Raw genomic sequence first — 25,185 nt, forward strand, 5'->3', positions numbered from 1 at the left:
TCTGGGTATGGCCTCCTCGTCCCGTATGATGAATTCCTCACTCTTGGTTCCCCTGTCAGTGAACCTGTGACCTCCCCTCTGGTGGTTACTCTGCCTGAGTTCTGTCCCCCTTATTCGGGCTGGGGCAATTTTCTCGCATGTTGTTCTCCCCACTGGTGAGACCATGTTGGTGTCTCCACATGTAACCTTTCCTTGTGGTAGGATGTGGCTTCCGTAACACACTCTTCAACGAGAAGAGCAGTGTTTCCCCAGTGTTCCTTATGGCACCGGGCGGCTTCTCGCTAATAGAGATGAATGCCACTGTCCGTGATGGCCGTCAGTACGAGCCTCTCAGGGTATGCTACTAAGTACTGATCCCAATAGAAGATTACGTCTCGCAGTAGCGCTCACTTGTGACTTGCTAGTCCAGTCAGTGTCTCTCCGCTGGAGGTCGTGATACGGCTCAGCGCTGTGGCGTGTAAAGATAGGTCCCCAGGCTGTCTCTTAACACAACATCGAGAGACAGACTGAAGGGGAACGTCTCGGTTACGACTGTAACCTCCGTTCCCTGATGGATGGAGCGAGACGTTGTGTCTTCATGCCACAACGCTTCCCCCAACCGTTGCAGTGACCGGGAGATGCCTCTCAGGTTCCTCAGCCCAAAAGATGAGTGAATGCCCGCCGCCATCTCCCTTTTATACCCTTATGCACGGGGCATGGACTGGTGTGCGTGTGCCATTCGCCAAGCCCATTGGCGTTTTAAAATTCCTCTCGGAGATTATAGGTTCTCAAGATCAAACCTCAGTCTGTCTCTCAACACAACATCTCGTTCCCTCCATTAGGGAACGGAGGTTACAGTCGTAACCGAGACGTTTTTATGACTGTTATAGCTCAAAGGCGTTCATTTTGACTGCCTACGTCAGTTTAGAAAAAACTATAATGAAAACATGTAATTTTTAAAACCAGATAATAGCTATAGTATACTGTATATTAGCGGCCATATCATATATGAAGACATATTTAATATTTATTTTCATCTATGTAAAAAACATTACAAACACCGGAAATGTAGCATCAGTAGGATCCTAACTGGATTAACTGGACCGCTGTGGTTTTTTGCTGGACTCAAAATCCAATTAATCGCTGGGTGGGGACAAGATATGAGGAGAGTCACGTGTGTGACACCCTGTGTGTGTGTGCGTGTGTGCGTGTGTGTGTGTGTGTGTGTGTGTGTGTGTGCGTGTGCGTGTGTGTGTGTGTGTGTGTGTGTGTGTGCAGTATGTGCAGACTGCAGAGTCATAAATCTGAGTCCTTTGCCATGAAAGAGGTGTGTGGGGAAGTGACCTCATGTTTAACCTTGCCGTCGTTTTCCCTGCCACCCCAAAACAGCTGCTCACCATTCGAATGACCTTGCAGAGGGAAGAGAAGCAAACAGCCAACATTATCTCTCTCACTCTGTCTGTGTCTGTCTGTCTGTCTCTATCACACTCTCTCAGTCAATTCCAGTGCACTCTCTCCATGTTTTCTTCTGGGATGAAATTACAACACATGCAGTATTACTAAACATAGTATCGCTATTTCAACCAGTGTTGATTTCCCTCATTCTAATTTAAAAAGATGGTAAATGTGCATAAAAATACTTATTTGATTAATTATTTAATCATAGTAATAAAAAACACAATTAATAATAATAATGATAATTATGATTTTTATTAAATGGGATTGCTCAGATGTCGCTCTTCCAAAACTCAGGAAATTTTGTATAGTTAATTTAGGAGTCTCAATAAAGATGTTTCTTATAAAATGACTATGAAGGAATAAATTAGGACTATTATTGTTATATGAGAATATTAAATTAAGTTATATTCAAACAAGTCCATGTTATTTTCCTAATGCAATTAACGTTAATTTATTATGTCAACGAAATTTAATTTAAAAGAGATGTTTGTTTACTTTTTCTATTGGCAGCAGTAAATCATCAAATGATGGAGAAGTGTATTTTGACGGGGCATATATCCAGACACGCAGTGATGGAGCAATGCTGTACGATCCCGGCACAGAATGCCATATTAAGGTAGACTGCTTCATCCTCCACCACCTTGCGTTCTGATCCACAAGATCAAGAATTTCCGCGCGCAAATTCAATTCAGCCCTGAATCTGTAGGAGGCGTTTGCACTACACCTGATTTGCATAATTCTAGAACACATCAGAAAGCAAGTGCAAAAAACGCTGCTGCCAGCGGTGGCAAATATTCCTAGCGAAATACCTCCCACAGTATTCTTCAGTTTTCTTTTATTGCGCTGTGATCTGTCTTCCCCCAGGCTGTTCTTATGCTGAAATATTAGAGAAATTGATTATCTGGCATATCTCGCTCCATTCTCTCCCTCTCCTCTCGTTTGCATGCTTTTGTGTCTCTTTACACAGTTCCGTAAACCACAGCTTGAAGATTAAAACTCGGTGTGTTAAGATGCATTCACACACAAAAAGGACAAATCCTTTGAGGGTAGACAGAGGAACAAGGGGCGGTGGGGGAGGAAACATCCTCTCCTGCATATTGTCCCATCTCTCTCTCTCTCTCTCTCTCTCTCTCTCTCATCCTCCAGGAGAGCGAGGTAAGGAGGTGGTGAGGCGCTGTGTGAACAGAATCCATGAGGCTGTTGAGATGAGCACATCAGAGCTGGAGTCGGAGCAGAGCGCAGATGTCGTAACATGCCTCCCCTGACATAGCAAAGCTACCTCTGCACTCAGATGAAGGTAAGTCTGAACCGATTCGAGCGTTTCTTAATGGTCCTGCATGCAGTCATCATTGAATGGTCTTAATGTCATCTGACCCCCTTGAGATGGGCCGTTGCTGCGAGAGGAGATCCATGCTGCATGCTGAGAAGCAGAGAGAGCCGAAACAAGGGGGTAAAAGGATTACCCATCAATGACCCCTGTCCCACGGAGACTGCACTCATCTGCTAGTTATCCACCCTGCTTTGGATCTGAAATGCATTTTAAATGCATGTTTAGGATTTAATCAGCATAGCGGTTGTGAGGTTGTGCGATATTGTGGTGGACGCGAAGCTCTGTGTGAGTAAGCGTGCGAGGTGCACGTGTACTTGTTTTAGTGCATTGCAGGAGTTTGCGAGCGCGTCAGTGATGTTGCAGAAGTTGCAGCTGAGCGATGCATGTGTGAGTGGTGATTGCATGGGTCTCACCCTGTGAAATATGATTGGTTAGAGGTCATTTCAGACTCTCATTTGGGAAACTTTCTCTGCATTCAGTATACAGCTATAAAATTGAGGCAGAGCTATTTGCTCGGATGATTTGAAGAAATAAGTTTTGCATACAGATGTTGGTATCTCAAGACACTGTCTGTCAGACTTCACTGTTCACTGATTGAGAAACAATCAAATTATTAAACTATTTTTTCTTTCCTACATGTGTTTGTGCGTGTGAAGAGGAACACGTGTGCGCATGTGTTCACGTGTGGGTTCACTGCAGTGTTACAGGAAGACTGACTGTGGCATATGGGGACACGCTTCAACAAAGCGAGAGAGGAAGTCTAGTTGTAAAGCTCCAGTAGTCGTGTAGAACAGTCAAAGGGAGTTGTATTGATTCTCTTTGATTCTTCGTTACAGGGATATTAGTCTTCTCGCCTGGGGCTGCAGCTCCAAACTGCTCGCATAGAGAGATTTTCCTGCGTGTAGCCTCTCTGGTCTTGTCACTTAAAGTCTCCAGATAACTCAACACACACTCTTGCATGCCAGCTCTGGGAATCAGGGAACAAAAGCACGAGGGCTCGATAAAGGGGAAGATAATGAATGGCAGTCCAATCGGAGCTGCAAATAGAAGGAATGTGTGAATTTTTCAGTGTCTAACAGTTTGCCTCAAGCTTGCAAACTGCTGGCAAATATGAAGTGCTGTAAGGTTTCACATTTAAATAGGCATGTTTGGAGAAATGTTTGACACAAACGTGGAGGGGTGCAGGCTTACATCACGAAAATGCAAAAGCTGTAGTCATGAATATTAATTACGTGTTAGGGCTGTTCAACGAATAATCGCGAAAAGTTTCTATTTACATAATATGTCTGTGCACTGTGCATTTTGTTTTGTATTTATAAACGCATACACGTACACATACATTTAGAAAATATTTGCATGCATATTTATATATATATATATATATATATATATATATATAATTCAAATTATATATATATAAACATGTATTCATTTTTATATTTTTCTTAAATACAGTATATACAAAATATAATATGAACAGTGCAATGACATTATTTTGTAAACAAATCAAAAATTCTGGATCCGATTATTCATTGAACAACCCTATTACGGGTACACAGATTATTTAACTTGATCGTTACTGCTTGAATAGATAAAGTGTTCCACTGGTCAGGTTAGTAGTAAAGTATCCGCTCTTTTTAGGTCAAAACAAAATCCTAAACAACAATACAATTTTTATATAACACTAAGTGCACAGTGATTTGAAGGAGATCATTCTTGATAGATGAATACCAATAAGAGTAGTTAAATGGATGTGTTGATTATTTATTTGATCATATCTGACACCGTACTGTATGTCCCATGTTTTGAAAGGCCAATGAACACATGCATAGATCAGCAACCAAATGTCAGCTCACAAGTTCATTTGGCCATACAGTCTTAAAACAAAAAAGTAAACAAATTTGGCTTGCTAAGGTGAATTCATGTAAACAAACTGAGCTTAAAAAGAGATACAAGAATGATTGTCATTGGGTAACAAAATCATCAGACTCCACCTGACTTTAGAACTAAATGCAAGACTTTTGGGGCTGCTTTTAACATTTTTGTGATTCTTAACAAAGTATTCAACATATACAGCACATATATACACATTTATCTATACCACTGATCTATATAAATGACTGGATTGCGCCTAGAATGCTAAACCAATGGCAGGAGGTGAAGCCACCGGAAGCGATCGCGCTGCCATCTTGGTATGCCCAACTGACAGACAGCGCCATTGACTTTGTCAAAATGATAACCCGTTTTTCAGCTCATTAGGTGCACTATAAGTTTTCAGTTCACATATGTGTTTAAATTAATTGTTACTTCTAATGTTTTTTTTCAATGTTCATGTTTATTTTGTCTAGAATAGCAACGTATAGAAATCAATGTATTTCAGGTGAGTGTGTATTGCACACTGTTCTAATGGCACATGTGTAAATGTTTAGAAATAAAGCTTCATGACTTAAAGAACATATGCAGCCTGTATTTATCTGTATTTAGATTTCAGAATAAGCACATTTGTCATATGTCTTGTTAGTCTGGTGATCTGATATGTATGCTACTGTAATGAAAATGAACGTAACTCTTTAAATAATTAACCATTTACATGCTTAAGACATTTGCGTTGTAAGAATGTACTGTGAGACTTTAGATATAAAAACTGGGACTGGTAAGTTTCATTTATATGTGATAACTCCCTTTTGATTTAATAGAACGTTTGGGCTTACCAACACGGCGGCACGGTAGCTTCAGTGTAATGATGTCGTGAGCAATTCCGTCATTTATATAGATCAGTGATCAATACACATAACACATATATATAACATACTAGTATTTGACTATATATTTTTTTTCAAAGTGCTGGGGACAAAGCTTATTGATTGGTAGGAAAGTAAATCTAATCATTTTATACAATTATCATATACAGTATAATTAAAAAAAACTTTCTTTAAAGTCTCTAATCGCCATGACACAATTTCATCTTATGGAATGACCTTTAACCCCATTAACTTCATGAAAATTCCCTCATGAGCAAAAAATACAGCATCTCAAAACAGCCCTTCCTCTATTGCGTCCTGCCAATTCTGTCACCTTGAGGAATAGAATTAATTAAATTATATATCAGTGTGAATTATTTATGCTTAGTACATTAAGCAAAGACAACCTTCCTTCAAAGGGAAAACAGATAGATTGGGCACACAGCAGGAGCACGGTTGTTTGAAATCACGGTCCGGCATGAAAAATCCTTTTGTAGGGAAATTGTTGCGGAAAAATCAGAATGATGTTAGACTTCACATTTGTGGTAAGTGCCCTTACATCACTAGAGATTGAATTACCTTGAAAGAAATAGATTTTGTAAGAAGTGAGCACATAACTTGCAGACATGCTTGATGTGTAAGGATGTAAGAAAGTTACGCCGTCATCTGTTTCCAAAGCATGTTTTACGCTTGTATTGTGTTAGTTAAGATCTAAGCAGCAAAGTTGGAGAGCACAATCAAACAGTCTGTTTGTTTGTAATGAGATATAAATTAAGTCAAATACATTCAGTTTTGTCATGTCAGCTGTAGTTTCAGAAGAATTCAATTTCCCTCTGCATTGATCTGTAGACTTTGAAAGTATTGTGTTTCTTGTGACTGAAAGGACAGGTGTGAGATTAAATCGTATTGCAGGACATTATGTAGTACCTTGCAAACTTCACAACTTTTGTGTTGCATTTTTCATTAAAGTGTATATCTACTTTTCAGAAATGTGCTCTGAATGAGCTTAGGAACATTTCGTCAATGAAGATTTGATCATTTATAACAGGATGTGGTTTTAGTTCGTTTTTATTTATTTTCAGTTAATAGTTTTAGTGCCTCAACTTAAAATAAACAAAAAGTTTTTAAAATAACATTAAGGCCAACGTTTTACTTTTAGGCCTATGTCATATTATATTATATTTAATGTTTTTCAATAAACCTAACTTTTATAGTTTTAATTAACTATTTTAACCTTGTAGGGTTGTTTTTGTCAACTTTTCTCCAACTTTACCAACTTTCATATTATAACAATTCTTTGCAATTGTAAAATAGACAGTCTTATTTGAGTAATAAGTGAGTAAATGAGTGAGATAAAACATCTTGCGTGTAATTCACCCCCCCCCCCAAAAAAAACATTCTTGCAAGATTTAGTTTAATTTAGACGTTAATGTTAGTTGTTCATTTGCGAAAAAGTATCTGTTGTCACCAAGATCAAAGCCGCACATGAAGCCATTACAGCATTTTAAGGGTTGCCATGGAAACATATAATTTCTGGGTTCAAGGACTCATGTAATTACGATAATTCAGAAATGTCGTGAGCACAGCATCTGAATGTAGATCTTGTCTTTACACCCCAGTCTGACACCCAACTCTATCCATTCAGATCTGTAGCGTATAGAGCTGACGCAGGCAATACAACAGGGAGCTATACTGACACAGCTTTACAACCAGCGATCGTAAAACAAACGCTCAGATCCACACCGTAACGGAGATACAGTCCTTCACCTTCAACCCCATAAACACAGCAGGCCTTTCCGCTTGTGGGTGCGTGAGAGTTGTGAAACTGAGTAATAAAATCCAACACAAGAAATAGTGAAAAGGAAAGGAGGAGGGCCATGGTTAAATGTCAGATTTGTATCTGTAGATTACTTGTTTTTTATATTGACATGCACACGCGCTGTCTCCACACTGTAACGTTTTCACACGTTTGAGAAGAGATCGGAATCAAAGACGCATCTAACGTTTTTCAGGCAGAAAAACAAACAAGCACTTTCCAAATTTAGCATGTATTGATTTATAAGCATAAAATGAGAAATAATAATAAAAAACGATGAAAAGCTCTCATGCTACTATAAATAAATAGGACAGTTTTGGCCGGCAACAAGGAAGGGCATTAAAGTCTTTACTAAAAGTGTGTGTGTGAGAATGTGACCGTCATTCTGAAGTCAAGGAGGTGATCAATTTCAGATCAATGAAGCGTTATATACTCGGTGCGCTCCTCCAACAGTAGAAATGTCACACTTTTTTCTGTCATGATTTGAAGTGTAGCGTCCTACCGCCAGGCCTTTGAAATTACTTGAAGATGCTTTTCTACTTTCAGGGGTCTATTACCTGAAGAAATGGCACTTTTGTACTAAGGAATAGTACAATATGTCTTGTGAAATCGCCTATATCAGCAGCTTTTATACTCTGCTACACAATGTGTTGATTTTTCTTGACCAGCCCATTAATTTTGTTAACACACCTATGAATGGACACTTTAGGTTGCAGAATAAATGAAACATGGGACAACTACTGTGAATAAGGGACTTGGCAATATTTGCACAATTCATGCTCATATGTCTCAAGAAAAAGTCATGTTACTACTGACTACTGTCGTATAACCCCAAAAAACAGAAATTAATTTACGAAGTACAACTGAGATCATGTAGAATTGTCATATTTGTCACGGATTCGGTGAGACACAAACAGAGGACCCAAGTGCAGACAGTGGGTAAGGGGTTAACAAGACATTTATTAATAAAAATACAAAACAAAGACCCACGTGGGGGTAACATAACATAACATATCATAACATAACATAACATAACAGAGGAGTACAAAAACACGACAGGACTGGACTAAAACTGACTACACCTACACAAGACTAAAATTAACACATGAAATAATTTACAAATAACAAAACTGGACTAGACTAGACTGACAAAGCACAGGTACTCACCAAACAGTCACACACACAATGAACCAGCACAAGACAGAGGGCACAGGGGCATTAAATAAGGGGACAAATCAAGAGGGAACAGGTGTGGGGCATGGAATCATTACAAGCAATAATGAGGCAGCGAAAGGGCGGGAACAGAGACGAGACCGGAGAGAGAGGGTATGGAAGGCCAACAGGGCCAACACTCTCCCATCACATGAAACATGGGGTTCTGTCATGGCTCTGCCTCTTCTCGACATGTCTTTCTTGGTCTTGTGGCAGAACCATGACAATATTACTGTGAATAATGTCAATAATTTGACCAGCAAATTTCAATGTTCACTCTGTATTTCTTCCGATTGCGTGCCTATATACAGAAACGAAATGACATTTTAAGTGAATGATAAAACAAGAATTTTCTTATAGCTGTTTTTTAGTGTATGTGCAGGACGGATTGAACATAATTGTGCGCACCTGCTTTTAAGGATTGTGTACTTACTTCACCTGAGCCAGCCATTTCCTGTTGTCTCACATTTAGATTATTTTTCACATTCCCCAGAGATCAGATTCCATTATCACTGGATTATAAGCGTTCCCAACAGAAGAGGATTTAGCGACGTCTGTTTTTGCTCTTTTATCGACAGAATTTGATGCAAGGTGTTACGAGCTGTCGTGTCGGGGCAGAGATTCAAGACCTTCCGGAATGCTAATAAGGGCAGTTCAACGCTGCGCTCACATTGGCACACGGGCGCTCCGAAGCGCACGGTGTAAATCACTTGAGGGAGTTGACAGGCCATCTGATAAACACAGGAGAGAGTGTTGAGGAGCATGTTCTCTACTTAACGCAACCCACCCCCAACGAACACACACGTTCACGTACACCATTCTGGAGTGTAGTACGTGTCATTGGACCAGGCATGTATGCATTCACAGACACCCCGTAGAGCGTTTTTGAGTGGGTGCGATTGGGTCGCCCATCTGAACTTCCTGCGGCATCACTTGTGTCAGTGTGGCACTGTGAGGAAGCTCGTTGTCATGGTGCCAGTGTTCCAAAGACAGGGCGGAGATGGGACGGCTTAGTTTCAGCCGCTGCTATTCCTGTCACTGATAGGACAATCTCTCATGCACACTCCTTTCATTAAGCTAATTGTCCTTAGTGTGGACAGGATGTCTGCTTGAAGGCTCGGTGTCATTCAGAGCGATAGGGACACTCACGCGCACTTGCATGCCCGAGCACACACACAGGCGAGCGAACGCACCGCTGGCAGTGCGCCGCGCTGGATGGAGTTCGTTCCAGGGGCATTTTAACTCATTTGCCCTGACTAACCTCAAAGTGTCATAACCGTTTCAGATATAGACAGCCAAGCCATCATCCTGCTCTCTCCATTGTGCGTGTGTACACGCACACATACACATTAACAGTCACAGCGAAAACATCCCGTCACGATGATGACATTGACGAAGAGCCTGAACGCAGTGTCTGTTCCAATCCAATAGAGGACTTCACAGAGTATTCGGCTTAAGAGGTTTGTTCAGCCAAAAATGTAAATTCTGTCGTCATTTACTAGAAGTAGACATTTTCAAGAATGTGAATGGAGACTGACTGTACTGTAGCTATGTTTCCATCACCTTGGTGTTATGCACACTTTGAAGTTTTGCATCAGATACGTATAATAGAAACACCAAATATCAAACAGTTTTACATCTCACTTAAATTTATTTTGTGTGGAAAAAAAGTTGGTTACCCACTTACTAAGCATCTGTTTCAGCTGATGGTCTCTTTCTGGTTTCTGAGTCTTGTTTTATTCTTGTATTTAGTCTGTTGGTTACAAGGTTACCAATACCGCTCGAGGAACTTGATGGAAACGCACCTATTTTGCATTTGTTTGTTTTCTGTTGTTGTGAATTTAGAAAACACTGACATCATGTTTGGATGGAAACCTGCCTATTGTCTCTCATGATCTTCTTAACAGAGACGTTAACTTGGAGAAGTAAATGATTACATTAATTAGTAAATGACATACATTTTATTTTTAGCTGAACTGTCCATTTAAATAAAATATAAATGTGTAGGGTGTGTTTATACAAATATTTAAAAACCCTGTTATATATAATGAGTCCACAAACAACGGAACAGAAAGCGCAAAACTGACCCATAAGTACCCTTTACCAATTGAGCACCACCTGAGTACGAAACTAAATTTAGCTAAAATTGTGCTCAAAATAAGTGTTTATTCAGATTAATTAACCACATTTGCATTAAGTATTTCTGTACAATTGCAGATTAAAAGTGCTTGAGATGTGACCGTTACAGTACAATGCCATTATGAGGCACGTTATTAGCTAACCTCTCTGTGTTTGTTGACATTACATGGTGTTTCAAATGAACAAATGTATTTGAGTAAAATAAACTTATATTAATATCCCCTGCTTAGTGCGTAGGGAGCAGTGAACACTAAACCCTGTGAATTTGAGCACTGCTTCAGAAAGTACCTTAGTATGACAGAGACTCTTAGGAGAAACACAAGGTCTTCGTCATTTACCAAAGTCTGGTTAGCTCTTTTTGTTTTGATGACAAACAGAGAGAAGAGGAGAAGAGAAAGAAATGCATAAAACTGCAAACCCTGACTGCAAGACATGGATGAATGGACTGGTATCTGGTAGTAAACTGCATTGCTGCAGCACGAGCTCTTTTATTCCCTCACCACTCATCACTATCCCATGTGATCCGGTTGTTGGACATTATTGAGGTACTGCAGTGTGTTGACAAAACATGCCGCTTCTTCCCCAGACGTTGCTGGAAATGTCTTTTCTTTTCGAGGTGCTACCAGCTGGTCCTGTTTATTCACAGCCGTTTTAGTAGCCTTGCAGTCTGATGAGAAAACTGCAGGTGTTGCAAATTAAGTGTTTCCACGCTCACAACACTGATCTGCTGTGGGAAGCAGTGATGTAATGTTGCTTTCTATTTTAAGTCAGATGTGGGATATACCTAGTTGATTTCTCTGACCTCCGCTTTTTCTTTGCCTGATCATCCAACATGTTCTCATGGGCCAATGTATGATTTACAAGGTGGAAATTTCGTATGAATTACTAAGATGTGAACTGTACAGTGTATGGTTATTGGAAAAAAAGCAAGAATTCAATTCCATTCAGATTTATTTCTGTAGCACTTTTCACGATTTTTCATTGCTGCAAAGCATCTTAATAAATAATATAGACCGAAGTTAAGAGATGTTATTATGAAAAATATAGAAAACAGATAATACATGTATTAGAATACATGGCTTTATTGCAATCAGTACACACTCAGTAAAATCGCCAGTGTTAAAAAAGGTCAAATTAACACGCACAGTGTATATATAATCCACACTCTCAAAGTGTGGATTATATAAACGAGTTATTTTGACCCTTTTTAACACTGGCGATTTTGCCGTGCAGTGACGGAACTTGAAGGGATAGTTCACCCAAAAATAAAAATTCTGTCATCACTTATTCATTCTTAATGCGGTTCAAAACCTGTATGTGACTATTTATTCTGTGAAACACGAAAGAAGATATTTTGAGAAATGTATTGGTGGTTTTGTGTTTGTAAAATGGAAGTCAATGGGGTGCAATGTTGTTTGCTAACCAACATTCTTCAAAATATCTTATTTTGTGTTCTGCAGAAGAAAGAAAGTCATACAGGTTTGAAATGACAAGAGGGTGAGTAAATGATCAAATAATTGTCATATTTGGGTGAACTGTCCCTGTGTTCGTAAGCAGACTGTTATATTCATAGTGCTAGTAAGTGTGTGTATATTAGTAACACTAACTGTAAAAAAATAGTGTCAACCTTGACTTTTTACACCCCTAAACCAAACCATCATTGCAGAGAGTGCAAAATCCTAAAAATTCATGTGAATTAGACATCTCATAAAATAGTTAAACCATAAATTGAAGCGATTTTGTCAGATGATCAGGAGGTGATGTACGGGGAAAAAAAAGATGACTTTTACTTATCGGTGCATTTAATTTGCTTACAAGTGATCATTTATCATTTGTATCTCTATGAGAGTAATTCAGTTAATGTTATAAAATACCTGTGTCTTGGCTAAATCTGAGTTACATACACTGTTACAGAGTTTGAAGTTCCAGATTTTACAGTTGAATGGAACAGTGTCAGGGTGCAGAAGAAACACATCTGACAACAGAGGAATCCACCATTCAAATTATCTCATTGAAAGAGTAATTAGTATTGATACGAGTGCACGCCTGAACTGTCTTACAGGCACGAGTTCAGCCTTCACTGAGTGTGAAAAGAAGGTGATGTTGACAAATTACACCGTTTTTTTCCCAGTGCAATTAAATCACTCAGCACAAGGGCATCATTTCAGCCACATACAGATGTTTGCATGTTTGACATAAACTCAACGCTTCATTCATGAGTTGTTTTAACCCATATTTGGGTAAAATTTAGAGAGAACAAACTGTTGGTTTATGAATAAACCTATGCTGGGTTAAGAGCTGGGTAGTAACGGCTTACATCTGAATTACATAATCAGATTCCAAAAATCAAGTACTTGTAATTAGAGTAAACTACATTTTAAAATACTCGTAATCAGACTACAGTTACTTCTTTATGGATTACATGATTACATATTATTCACAAAATGGCATTATGTTGTTTAGAGTTCAGTGATTTCCCTTCATTTTTCTTTCTAATTGTTTTCTAATCTTTTTTATAATAAACATACCTAACACTTATATATGTTTGTGATTTTTCAAGCTTTTTCCGGCAGAGAGGGGGAGGGGTTTTGGAATCGCACAGAGATGCAAAATAGAGCGGCACTTAGCATTTGATGGCTGGATATATAGACACTAGGGGTGTGACGAGACACTTATCCCATGAGATGAGACAATGTCAGGAATCTCAGTGAAAGAACCCAATTGCAGGCAGCGGTTTAAGGGGTAACAAAAAACAAAATTTATCATACAAGACACAAAACAAAGACCCACGGGGGGTTAAAACAACTATAACAAGGGGATAATACACAGATAACTCAGGAACGTAAACTAACACTGGACTGAAACAAAACTTGACAAAACATACACTATTCTAGACTTGAATAACTCACAGGCAGGAACAAGACGCAACGTCACATGAGAGATGGGGCAAGACAAGCGAATTGTAAAAAACAAACGAGCACAGGACAGCAGACACAAGGGCATTAAATAAGGGAACTAACAAAGAAGATAACAATAGGCAGGTGTGGGTAAGCTAAACGAGGAAATGAGAGGGGCGGTGCCAAAGACGAGACCAGAGAAAACGCACATTATGTTGTGACCGACAATAATATGTTTCTCTCCACACAAAACACGAGGCTCTGCCATGATTCTGCCACAAGACCAAGAAAGACATGACATGATGAGGCAGAATCATGACCAACAAGACACGAGATTGGGTTCACAATAACAAGACACGCTATTTTTAAGTAATCCTAAATGATGAAATATATAAAGTCGTTTATAGTGAAAATCACAAAATGCAAAATAGGTGCACAAATGCTAAACGTTTATCTTACATTCATGTAATTTTACATCTATTTTTTATTTTATTAATTATAATATGGTTTAAAAGTGGCAGGGCATCTTCAATAATAATTTCACCATCAAACTCCATTATGCTGATATCACGAGACCTTGACAAGAATTCTTGTCATATTTTAATCTTGCGAGATCTTGTGGCACTTGATCTTGTCACACCCCTAATAGACACCCTTTGATTTTTAAGGAAACTCATGGGAAAACTATTCACTGTTACTATCAGTAAACACTAACAACAAATATTAGTGTTAGTATTTTGTCCGTACTATACTTTAAAAAGATGTTGAGGCTCTTGTTCTTGATAAAGAATGGAATATTTTTCCTCGTTGTATCTGTCAAAATAGTACAAAATTATCCTGCTTCAATACATGTAACATCATATAAGATTTAAATCAAAAGTAATCTAAATGTATTCCAAAAGTAGTCAGATTACGTTACCAAAAATATGTAATCTAAGATATTATGTTATGTAATCAGTCAGTGATTACAATTCATAAATAATCTACCCCATTTTACTCAGCATTTGTGGGTTAAATATCCCAGCACAGGTTAATTTATAACCCAATAGTTCTGTCTATATTTTACCCAACTACACTCTTACAAATAGAGGTGCTTAAAAGGATCTTAACAGCAATTCCACAGGAGAACCAGTTTTGGTTCCACAGAGAACCTTTTGTGAAAAAGAAAGGTCCTTCATGGAACCCTTTAGACAAAAAAGGTTCTTCTATGGCATCGTGAAGCATCTTTTTTTTAGGAGTGCATGATATGAAAATATCGAAAAAAAGTTTCAAAAGAAGTTGTGTCCACTGTGTTTTGCCTCCAAAATTATTGTATTAATTAATGCTTGTCCTATTTTCCAGTCAAAAATACCAAAGACTCCTTAAACAGGCATGATTAAAGAATGGCATCAGATATTTGCTTTCAGATATTTTCTAATCTTTTTTGGGTTACACTTTATTTTACATTGTCCCTGTTACAGTGTAATTATACATTTAAGTACTGAGTAATAAAATTAACTACATGTACTTACTATAGTGTTAGGTTATGGTTTAGGGTTAGTTACATGTAATTATGCATAATTTATTGTAAATACTATAGTAAATACACGTAACAAGGGCACTGTAAAATGAAGTGTTACCTTTTTTTTGCTTGGTTTAGACGTAAATTTCACAAAATGTATGCTTACAACAGGAGAAATCGGTAAGACTTTACAATAAGGTGCTATTTGTTAACAATTAGTTAATACATTAGCTAACATGAACTAACAATGAACAATACTTCAGCGTTTATTCAAATTAATTTGTTAACTTCAGCATTTACTAATACATTATTAAAATCAAACATTGCCACTGTTAACATAAGTTAATGCACCATGAACTAACATGAATAACTGTATTGACATGAACATTAACAATTAATAAATGCTGAAAAACTAAATCGTTCATTGTTAGCTAATGTTAACTAATAGCACCTTATTGTAAAGTGTTACCGAAAAATATAATTTACTGATAAGAAAAATAACTGTAATTTACAATTCTGAAAGCAAGTTAATGCCTTACACAGTTTTCCTAATGAAGTAAATTCATCTTGTTTTATAGATATTTAAACATAATTTTACCCCGTGGGAACATAAGCTTCTGTCCAGTTTCTCTCTGCACATCTGTTTCGAACGCAGACACCAAAAGCACAAAAAGCGTGTTAGACTAAAAGCTTGATAAGGAGCTTGTTACCTCCTCAGAACAGGCCGATAAGCAGGAGGGAACAGACTCTGCTCTGGCTCACCTCACCGGCGTCAAGCCATCAAAGTCACATGGAGATGCACATGGGGCCATGAGACTGCCGCGTTACAAAATGTGGAAATGGCAGAGGAGGGGACGTTGCGGAGGTCTGCTGCGGAGGTCTGCTGTCTGTCTGTGATGTATTCATCATGTGCATCTGGGATGCGGGTCACGTCAGTGTGCCCTTTCGCTGCAGACCTGTCAGTCAATACTGTATTCCTGAGTGGATGGAGGCTCTGACGTGCCATCTGCGCGCGAGAGGGGCCGTGCAAATAGGGATGAATGATGTCAATGCGGTAGAGTGGAATTAGACAAATAAGAACTAGGGGCAAAAACCGAGGACTGTAATCTGTTATGAGTTCGGTCCTGCGAGTGATTTTCTACTGTTCTCAAGTACAAATTGAACGTAGTTACACTGTTGATTTTTTCTAGAGGAGTTCTTTCAAGGGTGCATTTATAAATCAGAGATTATTTGTTGGACAACACAATGCCGGGGATGTGTGCCGATTGTCTCTTTTGCCCCTGACAGTGATAACTGTTTTCCCTTGCATTTGTGTGTGGTCATTACCAGGCATGGAAAGGAAAATATCCAGCAGAACGCTTTGGTCATTTGCTCATCGGGTTCACCGGTTCATCTGATTACTCTACATTGATTTACTTTCCTAGCAGATCAATACTTATTTCAAGGGTTTTTGGAAGAAAAAGTAAAGAGGGATTGTAAAATATGCTCCTAAAATCGGCTGAATTCTCTCTCGCTCTCTCTCGCTCTCTGCTTCTGACTATATTCTCTCACAAACATCATTTTTTAATTCAGATGAAAGTACAGCATCAGTCTTTGAAGATGATTTAACTAATAACTAAACATCTTTCAGGACACTTACTCAATTAGGTGAAATGACTAGGATGACTTGCAGCTGGGCCGCTGGGGAACATGGGAATTTTCCACTGTCATTAGGCACCTTATGTAACTGATTAGCATAGACAAAGCTGCATGACATTACAGACAGGAGCACAGGTGCAGTGTGGGAGTGACCGGTTTATGGAGCTGAATCATTGCTTAATGCACCATGTCATAACGCCTGAAAATAAACCGACCAAAGTTCAGCCACATTCACAACAAAAACCCATTATTGGATACAAAAAAGTAAAAGCTTAGCATTGCAAAACCTAGTGAGCTGCTTTTACTGTAGGGTAAACGTCTATATTAAGCTCACGGATCCATTAAGCACACTTCCATCTTTGAGCTCAGATTATAAAAAGGAAAAATAATGTATTATCCTACCTGATGTCTTAATCAATTGATATGTTTGTTATTAAATACCTCCTGTAATTTTAAATCAATCAGACTGTTACACACTGAGATATGAGTGTCCATGTGTTCACACTGACTGGTGTCACCAAAAGATTACAGCCCTTAAATGTGCCGTTTTTTACATTAAGACCTTTCTTATGAGTAAATATCACTTTTTACAGCAAAATTAAGTGATTAATGTTTAAAATTGTATGTATTATAACCTGGAAGATGCATGTGGGAAAAAAATTACAATCAAATCAAAAAAATGTTCTGTAGCTTCTGCACCATGTTGCTAAAACATAGTCAGCTCACTAGCTGTATAAGATTGTTTGCTACACTAATATATTACTTCACAAGCGTTATTGGAGTGTAGCTTACACTTCGGAATATTATACATTTACAGTTTATTAACAGTATTTGGTTTCACACTGCTGTAATTTTTCAAGATTTTATATTATTTTAAGGTGAGTTTAAAGGGTACACTACTATGAAAATCTCAGATCTTCAGTGTGATGTCAACTTTATATGAAACTATAAAAAATATAATTTAATATGTATTATCAATATTAGTTGTTCATATTTATATGTTAAAATGTTCCAGTATATTTATTTAGTAAAATCTTGTACTTTAAATTTAAGGTAAGTAAGTGTAATAATTAAGTTCCTATTAAGTTCAGTGTGTGCTCCATTTAAGTTTATTCACATTGGAAGTCTATTTTAATAATTCATAAACAGACTTTAAATATTCACTGATGGTTGTCACTTAGTTAATCTTTATAAAATGATTAATAAATGAATGATTTTATAAATTATTTCACAACATTAAGATGACAAAATCGAGATGGAACTAGTTTGTCCACAGAAAGTCTGTTCAAAGATGGAGCCATCAGAAATCTCATATGTTATGTTTGTCCAAGAAAATATAAATATGTTCACATAAGATGTAAATAAGTTCACATCCATTTAATAAGAGGCTGCACTGTCTTTGTACTGTAAACCCAGCTAAAGTCATCTTTTGTGATTTTCTATTTTCTATAAAATCATATTGTACATAATGTAAAGAACATTTTGTGAAAATATAACATTAATATTAAAATATAAATTATATTAGTGGTCTATTTTTTTAGATTGACACAGTACTTTAAAAAAAATCCATTACATTTTTTCCTGAAAAATGTTGTTTAAACTAAACAATATATTTTTAATAAAACATTATGTGAGCTTAATCGGAACGGGGTGTGCTTAAAGGGTACATAAATGTACCCATTAAACACACCCAGACTTTTTGTGTTTAATGATGTATATCTTAATTAAAATACTTTTGTCATTTCAAATCAAGTTAAATATTATTGTGAGAGATTCATATTTTATTTTAAAATAACTTTTTGTACCTAAATCAATATCTTGTGCACTAAAAATGTCTTAATGTAGATTTTGGTCAGTTTAATAGGTACATTTATGTAGACATAATTTTAAAGAAAATATTGGCATTTATAGCTGTCTTACGGCGTTTATACAGTATATGAGGAAAACATCATGCTTTTGTAAAGTAAGAGTTGACCCAAAAACTTTGTCATCATTTACTCTCCCTTATCTCATTATAAATCTTTATGACTTTCTACTGAAAAACACTAAAGAAGAATGTTGGTAACCAAATAACATTGGACCACATAGAGTACCTTAGAGATGACGTATTTTTGTATGCAAACCCCGGAAGCGAGTTAGCATTTTAGCAATTCCGGTTCCATCACCCCATAGTCAATGGGTTTTTGAATGGGTTTTTGGTGAATCGTTTGAAATAAGATTTGTGGTTAACAAACTCTTTAAATATTTTCATGTTTTATCCTGACAACATAAAACACACCAGTTATAACCCGCTCAAGATTTTTTGCAACAGGGACACAAATCTCTAAAAACATGGATGGGGATTCATTCAGAAGTAATTACTTACAAGGGAACACATCTTTAATAAAGTTTGACATTGTTATCGAGCAAGTGTAGTCTCTGTCAGCATTTTACTTCTGGCGATTGTATTTAGGTTTCAAAAGTAACAAATGTTAATTTGTTAATGTCAATTTGTAAAGATTATCTTATAGGCAAAATGTGTAAACATGATAAACCTTTGTTAATCACAGATCTTATTTTTTGCAATCTTCCAAAAGTCTATGGGAAAAATGCATCGGCTTTCGGTCAAAAAATCCCTGCACCCCTCCATTGACTTCCATTGTATTAAAACTCTTGAGACATTTTTTTTAAATATCTTGTGTGTTCCACAGAAGAAAGAGACAACATGAAGGTAAATAAATGATGACTGAATGTTTATTTTGGGGTTAATCTTCATTTAACCAGCATTGCACTTATCCTTTGCGGCCAGGACATCATACACTAGACCAATCCCCTCTGTCCAGGCCCTATCTGCTCACAATCCAGTTTTTGATATTTGACAGGTGAACATTACAACTGTCAAAACGGAGATACTGAGCTGCCAAAGCGGCGAGGAGCACACAGAGGCACTCATCCCGGTTGGCATCACTCTCTGTGCGTATACGAGAGACAGCAGCAGCTTTCATGGCGTGATGGTGCTGACGCGGATATTCTTTGGGGAACGGGGAACAGCTGAGACCGCCGGCATGTTTTAGGCGCAAATTAACAAACTCAATCCTCACAGACAGTCAGAAAGCCTCACATTTCCCCTGCGAGTTGTGATTTAATCCTTCAAGTAACCACCTGAGATGTTCCTACAAAGGAACATGGGGCTGGTTTCATCACGCGTCCACGTGGCATTTAATAGACCCCACTTAATGTGCGAGTCTGAGCAGTCAGGTTAAGTTTATCGGTTTGCCTATTAGAGAGTTAGACAGCCATGGTTGAACAGCTTCCCGGTGGTGTTCATCATGATTAATTTGTTTACTCACCTAATTGAGAGAGGTTGAGACATGGAGTGAGACATTAGCAGCTCAGATTAACCCTTATTTCCATCCACCTGGTTTGCTCTTGTGAATATAATGGTGGTAAAATCTTTCAATATATCATTATGACACAAATTCATATCCAAATGGTACTTAGCATTCATAAACCATTCACAAGCAAAATATTTGTAAATCAATCAGAAATCTGAGTTGACCCTATAGAATTTGCTTTTCATAATACACTTTTCCTGTTTTGTTATCAGTGCATGAAGAAAATGTTTTTGATCATAATTGTTTTTAATCAATGTAATGCCTTTTTTTGCCCTGAAGTGGATAAGGTGAACCAAAAAGCAAATTGAGGCATGAACACCCAATGGCAGAAACGTAAATCTGCGTCCATAGTACATAGAAAAGTATAAAAGTAAAATAGGTTGCGAACGGCAAATTATGTTGATTTAAATAGATGTCTATTAGAGTTTTGAAAGGGGAAATGAGATGACACAATATGTCAAGGGCTAACAAACAGCTCGAGCATGCAAAAACATTTTTATATATTGGGTGTAGCATACATTTACAATGCATTTCACATATTTTTTGTCTTGCATTGCTACAGTAGCGCAGTGCTACAGGAACACATTGTAATAATTACCATAAGCAAATGTGATTTCTGTTTTTTCTAAAACCAGATTTGTTTCCTTCTGTTCCAGGTTTGCAGTCGAAGCTGAGGATGGCAGGAGACTCTCGTGTCTACATGGACCACGACATGGAGATAGGAGTGACGCCAAAAGAGGTCAGCTGTCAATAACCTTTTAAAGTTCCTCCCATGGAACATACAGCTTTAGTGTTTCTGTTCAATGTAGCCTACACTATAGATGACATCTAGATGTTTTCATTTTTTATTTTTTAAATGTAAAAAATGTCAAATGAAATACCCCATTTCAAAACAAGCAGCATTCTATTTAAAAATATATTTTTCATTGTGTGAAAGAAAGAATATTTTACTGCAGTGGCCCTCAAATAAATAATATTGTTTCACCTCATAATATGAGAAGTAGAAACCTCATATACTGTAGCAGTACTTTTCTGTAATGATCAGATGCAACGTATTCAAAGAACAAGCCAAAAAACAATGGGTACAAGGACTCCTTAGATTAAAATTTCGACTGCTATAAGGTCCAGTCATCACGGATGGGGATCGGTTGTGCACTTTATTTTGCCAATTACTTTACGTTTGATCTTTTGCCATTTGTTACATCTAAGTATCACAGCACCCATAAGCATATTCTCTTTGGCCAAGAAAATAAATGCCAATCCCTTAAGTGAGGAAAAATGTACATCCAGCTGGTCATTACCACAAAATAATCCTTGACAGGGTGATCGGGTTAAATTTCACTGGAGGCATTTATTTTGTGTTAACGATCAACTCATTGTGTATTATCCCACTTATCGCGTGGCTGCTTACCAAATAAATAAACATGAAATATTGATTTAAGTTTGTTTATTATTTCATTATGTGAGAACAAAAAGACTAAGGCCCGGTTTCATAGACAAGGCTTAGCCTAAATCAGGACTATGCCTGGCTAATTTAGGTCGTTTTTATTAAAATGCCTTAGAAACAACATTACCGATGTGCATCTTGAGACAAAACAATGACACTAAAATATTTTAAGATATGTCAGGGCAAGTTATTTTCATTTAAGACAGCTCAAAATTTTCCTTTCCTTTAGTCTGGGACTAGCCTTAAGCCTTGTCTGCAGCGTCGGCGCCACGAGGGGGCCTTGGGGGCATGGCCCGGCCACTTCAGTCACTGTGCCCCCTCACTTTGTAAAATGATGAAAGACAAAATCATTTAAAAAAAACATTTGGAGAATGAATTTGGTTTATATTTATTAAAGAAACAACAAGGGGCTGCTTGCGTCCAGCGGCAACGTTTCTGTATGCATTGCTTAACAAGAAACGGCATTACTATTATGCAGACGGTGGCAAGTGAAGATACAGGCCGTCTATCAGAAAGCAAGAGCTCGCTAGTGTTGTTATATTGATGCGATCGTTTTGTTAGACATAAAGCTCTCCTGGGGAACAGTCCCCTGTATACTTTTTCTGTCACTTTTTCTTTAAAGCCTGCTTTTGACATTTTTCTATTTTTTTTTTCTATATAGCCTATGCATCTAAATGAATAATCTTCATTTATTAATTTCCGCTGAATTTATGTAGGCTATGATCGGTGTATTTCCAGTTCTTTTTGTCAAAATGTCATACAACATTTGCTCTCCTCCAAGTTGATATAAAAAAAGCCTTTCAGTTTCAGTGTCTTTCATACAGTGTCTTTCATGTCTTTTAGTTCAGTTCAGTTTATTAGCTTTGAAAAAGCTATGCGAAATATGTAATACTGTCCTCGAAATGGACATTTAGAATTGTTAAACTTCAAAACGGCAGCGTGCACTGGATGAAAAGCTTTGTATCTACAACTCACAGGTATTGCGCACCCATAGGCAGGATTTAACTAGATTTTTTATTGTGTTATAGTTAAAAATGTCTGGCTCTCAATGAAAAAGGCAGTACGCGGCTGATGTGTGCGGACATGGATTTCTTCGTGCACTCCTTATGTGCGAATGTGCCGCTTTTACAAGTGTTATTTTGTTAGCCTACCACGTTGCATATAGATCAGGTTTTCCGCGATTATCTCTGATAAAAAAGTAAATTGTTAAAACTTAAACTTGAGGAGAAAACTGGGGTATGGCGGAGTGCCGCTTCTTAACACCAGGAGAGCCGCACACTGAAACAGAACAGAGCGAGACCTCAGCCTGTGCCGTGTCTCAACCTCGAATTGTCCAACCTGTCAGATTTTCCTACCGCAGCGCAAAATTTAGGTTATAATCTAAACCACATCGACAAAATAAACAGGTAGTATGATTTTACAATACAAAATATCCTGTCAGATAGTCCTACCAGTTTAAAATGAACACATTAAATAAATTTACATCATAAATACACTGTCAGATTATCCTACCAGCAAAAAAGAAACACGTATGATTAATTTACAGCGCAATACCCTATAATTGTACTACCAGTACTAAATAAATATGTAGGCCTAGAACGATGTTACAACGAAAATACACAATCAGATTCCCTTAGCAGTATAAAATAAACAAGTAGGATGATTTTATAGCGCAAGAAAATGACGTAACACTGATGTGCGCATGCCTAGTAGGATAATCTGACGGGTAGGATGAAATTTCGGGACACCAGCCCATTCTAAACCCCTAAACCCTGCCCCCAAACCCCCCATCCTAAACATAGCACCCCCCTCACTTTGTGCACCCTGGCGCAGACTCTGCTTGTCTGTGAAACCGGGGCTAAGAGTTGGAAACTAGAACAATGTAAAAAATGTTCTCAGTTAAGCATTCATTAGATGAAAGTATTGACTGCAGAATGTTGAATTAAGTAGTAAATGTAATTATTAGAGATGCACAGATATATTGGCCAATAATCGGTGTCGGTTAATAAAAGCAATTTTTCACACTAACGGCTATCGGCCGGTGGTTTAAGAACAGGCAATGAGCAGGGCCGTATATTCTGTCAATCAAAAGAGGACAGGAAATGGAATGAATGTGCTCTGTATATAGTAAATGTTAAGAAACAGCACCAGTTTGATGTTCAATAATTATAATCATTATATGAATTAATAAAATAGAAAAGTTAAGAAATATTAATTTAATCTTCAGAATCGGTATCTGCAGATATCACTCCGAATAATCGGCTATCGGTGAAGAAATGTAGTATCAGTGAATCTCTAGTAATTGTTATTTCACATATGGTTGGAGACACAATTAAAATTGATCCCAGTTGTTGAGCCTTTTAATGGTGTTTTGCACAAAATCTGGCTTTATTAGGCAGGAAACAGAGGGCCACAGGTTTGAATGCAGCAGGAGGTCTCTGTGTCAATGAGCGCTTTAAAGCTTCGTTCTAATTCACTGCCACTACTGTAGCGTGATCACACATTTCAATTAACAACAACCTTCAACATATGGAGAGACAATGTGCCAACACCTCCCTGTCTCATGGAGGGCACGGTGTTCTAGAGTTGGTAAAGGGACAACGATTCTTATCTGGGCTTGCCAGTGTCATGAAGAGGAAGGAACGATTTGGAAGAAATAGGGACAGGGATAACCTGAAAAGTTTTACTGCAAACAAAAAACATTTGCATGTGCTGTACGTAACTATATCATCATCAAAGTGCAGCTATCAGAGCATTTCTTCTGAAAGTAACAGCATGAACATACATCTTGATGCTGGTACATCCACGGCTGTCATTGCCTGGAAAAGAGGTGAATGGGAGCTGTTTTGGAAAAGATGCCCTGTGATTTTGATGCGATTAGACTTTGAGAAAACATGACATCCCATATGTATTCTGCTGGCTCTCTGTAACAGGCACAGTTTTGTCAAACACAGATGCTTAATATAGGCCTACAGGTTCAGACTTGCAAATATTGTAGCCTGTTTCATTTTATCTATTTTTCAAAAATAACTCAGCAAATATGTGTATGTGTATGATCCTTTTACTATATGGGACATTGCATGACACAAGTGCCCTTTCAAGGATTTTGAGCATCGTGTCTGACAAATAAAGCTATGTTTAGGATTATCTCTTACATCTCTACAATGTAAACAATTGTTGGTTCAACTTAAAAAAAATAGTTACCTGGTTGCCTTAAAATTTTGAGTTAGTTCAACTTAAAAACGTTAGTTAACTCAACGAATTTGATGCAAACTTGTTGTGTTTTTTAGTTGTTGTGTTTTTAAGTTGAATTAACAAAAAATTGTAAGGCCACCAGGTAACTTTGTTCTAAGTTTAGGTGTAGCTAAATTATTTCAGTTAAATTAATGAATACAATATATTAGCATATATTTTTCCAAAGGGTAACAGGGTTGACAATAACTTTATGACTGCTTTACTTTTTATGACACTACATGTACTCTAGACCATTACTATGTGCTCCTTAGAAAATACATTTAATTATAATATTTCTACAAATATCCATTTTCTGATGTCAGTTATTTAATATACAAAATTATGGAAACATGATTGACCTTTTCAATATTTTTACTTTCTTAAAACGCCAGCAAAATACAACAAGGGGATTATCCTTG

At 37.5% G+C, this 25,185-nt stretch overlaps 1 protein-coding gene across 2 annotated transcripts in view; it reads left to right on the top strand.

Moving 5' to 3' along the window:
* The first annotated feature begins 2,593 nt into the window (after positions 1–2,593).
* kcnj5 (potassium inwardly rectifying channel subfamily J member 5) overlaps positions 2,594–25,185 on the top strand; it is a 38,081-nt gene continuing 15,489 nt past the window's right edge. For both annotated transcript variants that reach the window (XM_057348550.1, XM_057348551.1), the window contains exons 1-2: positions 2,594–2,734; positions 20,742–20,824. In XM_057348550.1, the coding sequence (XP_057204533.1) occupies positions 20,762–20,824 (63 nt within the window). In that variant the 5' untranslated portion in view covers positions 2,594–2,734; positions 20,742–20,761. The remainder of the gene's footprint in view (positions 2,735–20,741; positions 20,825–25,185) is intronic.

Source organism: Triplophysa rosa, linkage group LG12, assembly GCF_024868665.1.
Source record: "Triplophysa rosa linkage group LG12, Trosa_1v2, whole genome shotgun sequence".
NCBI lineage: Eukaryota > Metazoa > Chordata > Actinopteri > Cypriniformes > Nemacheilidae > Triplophysa > Triplophysa rosa.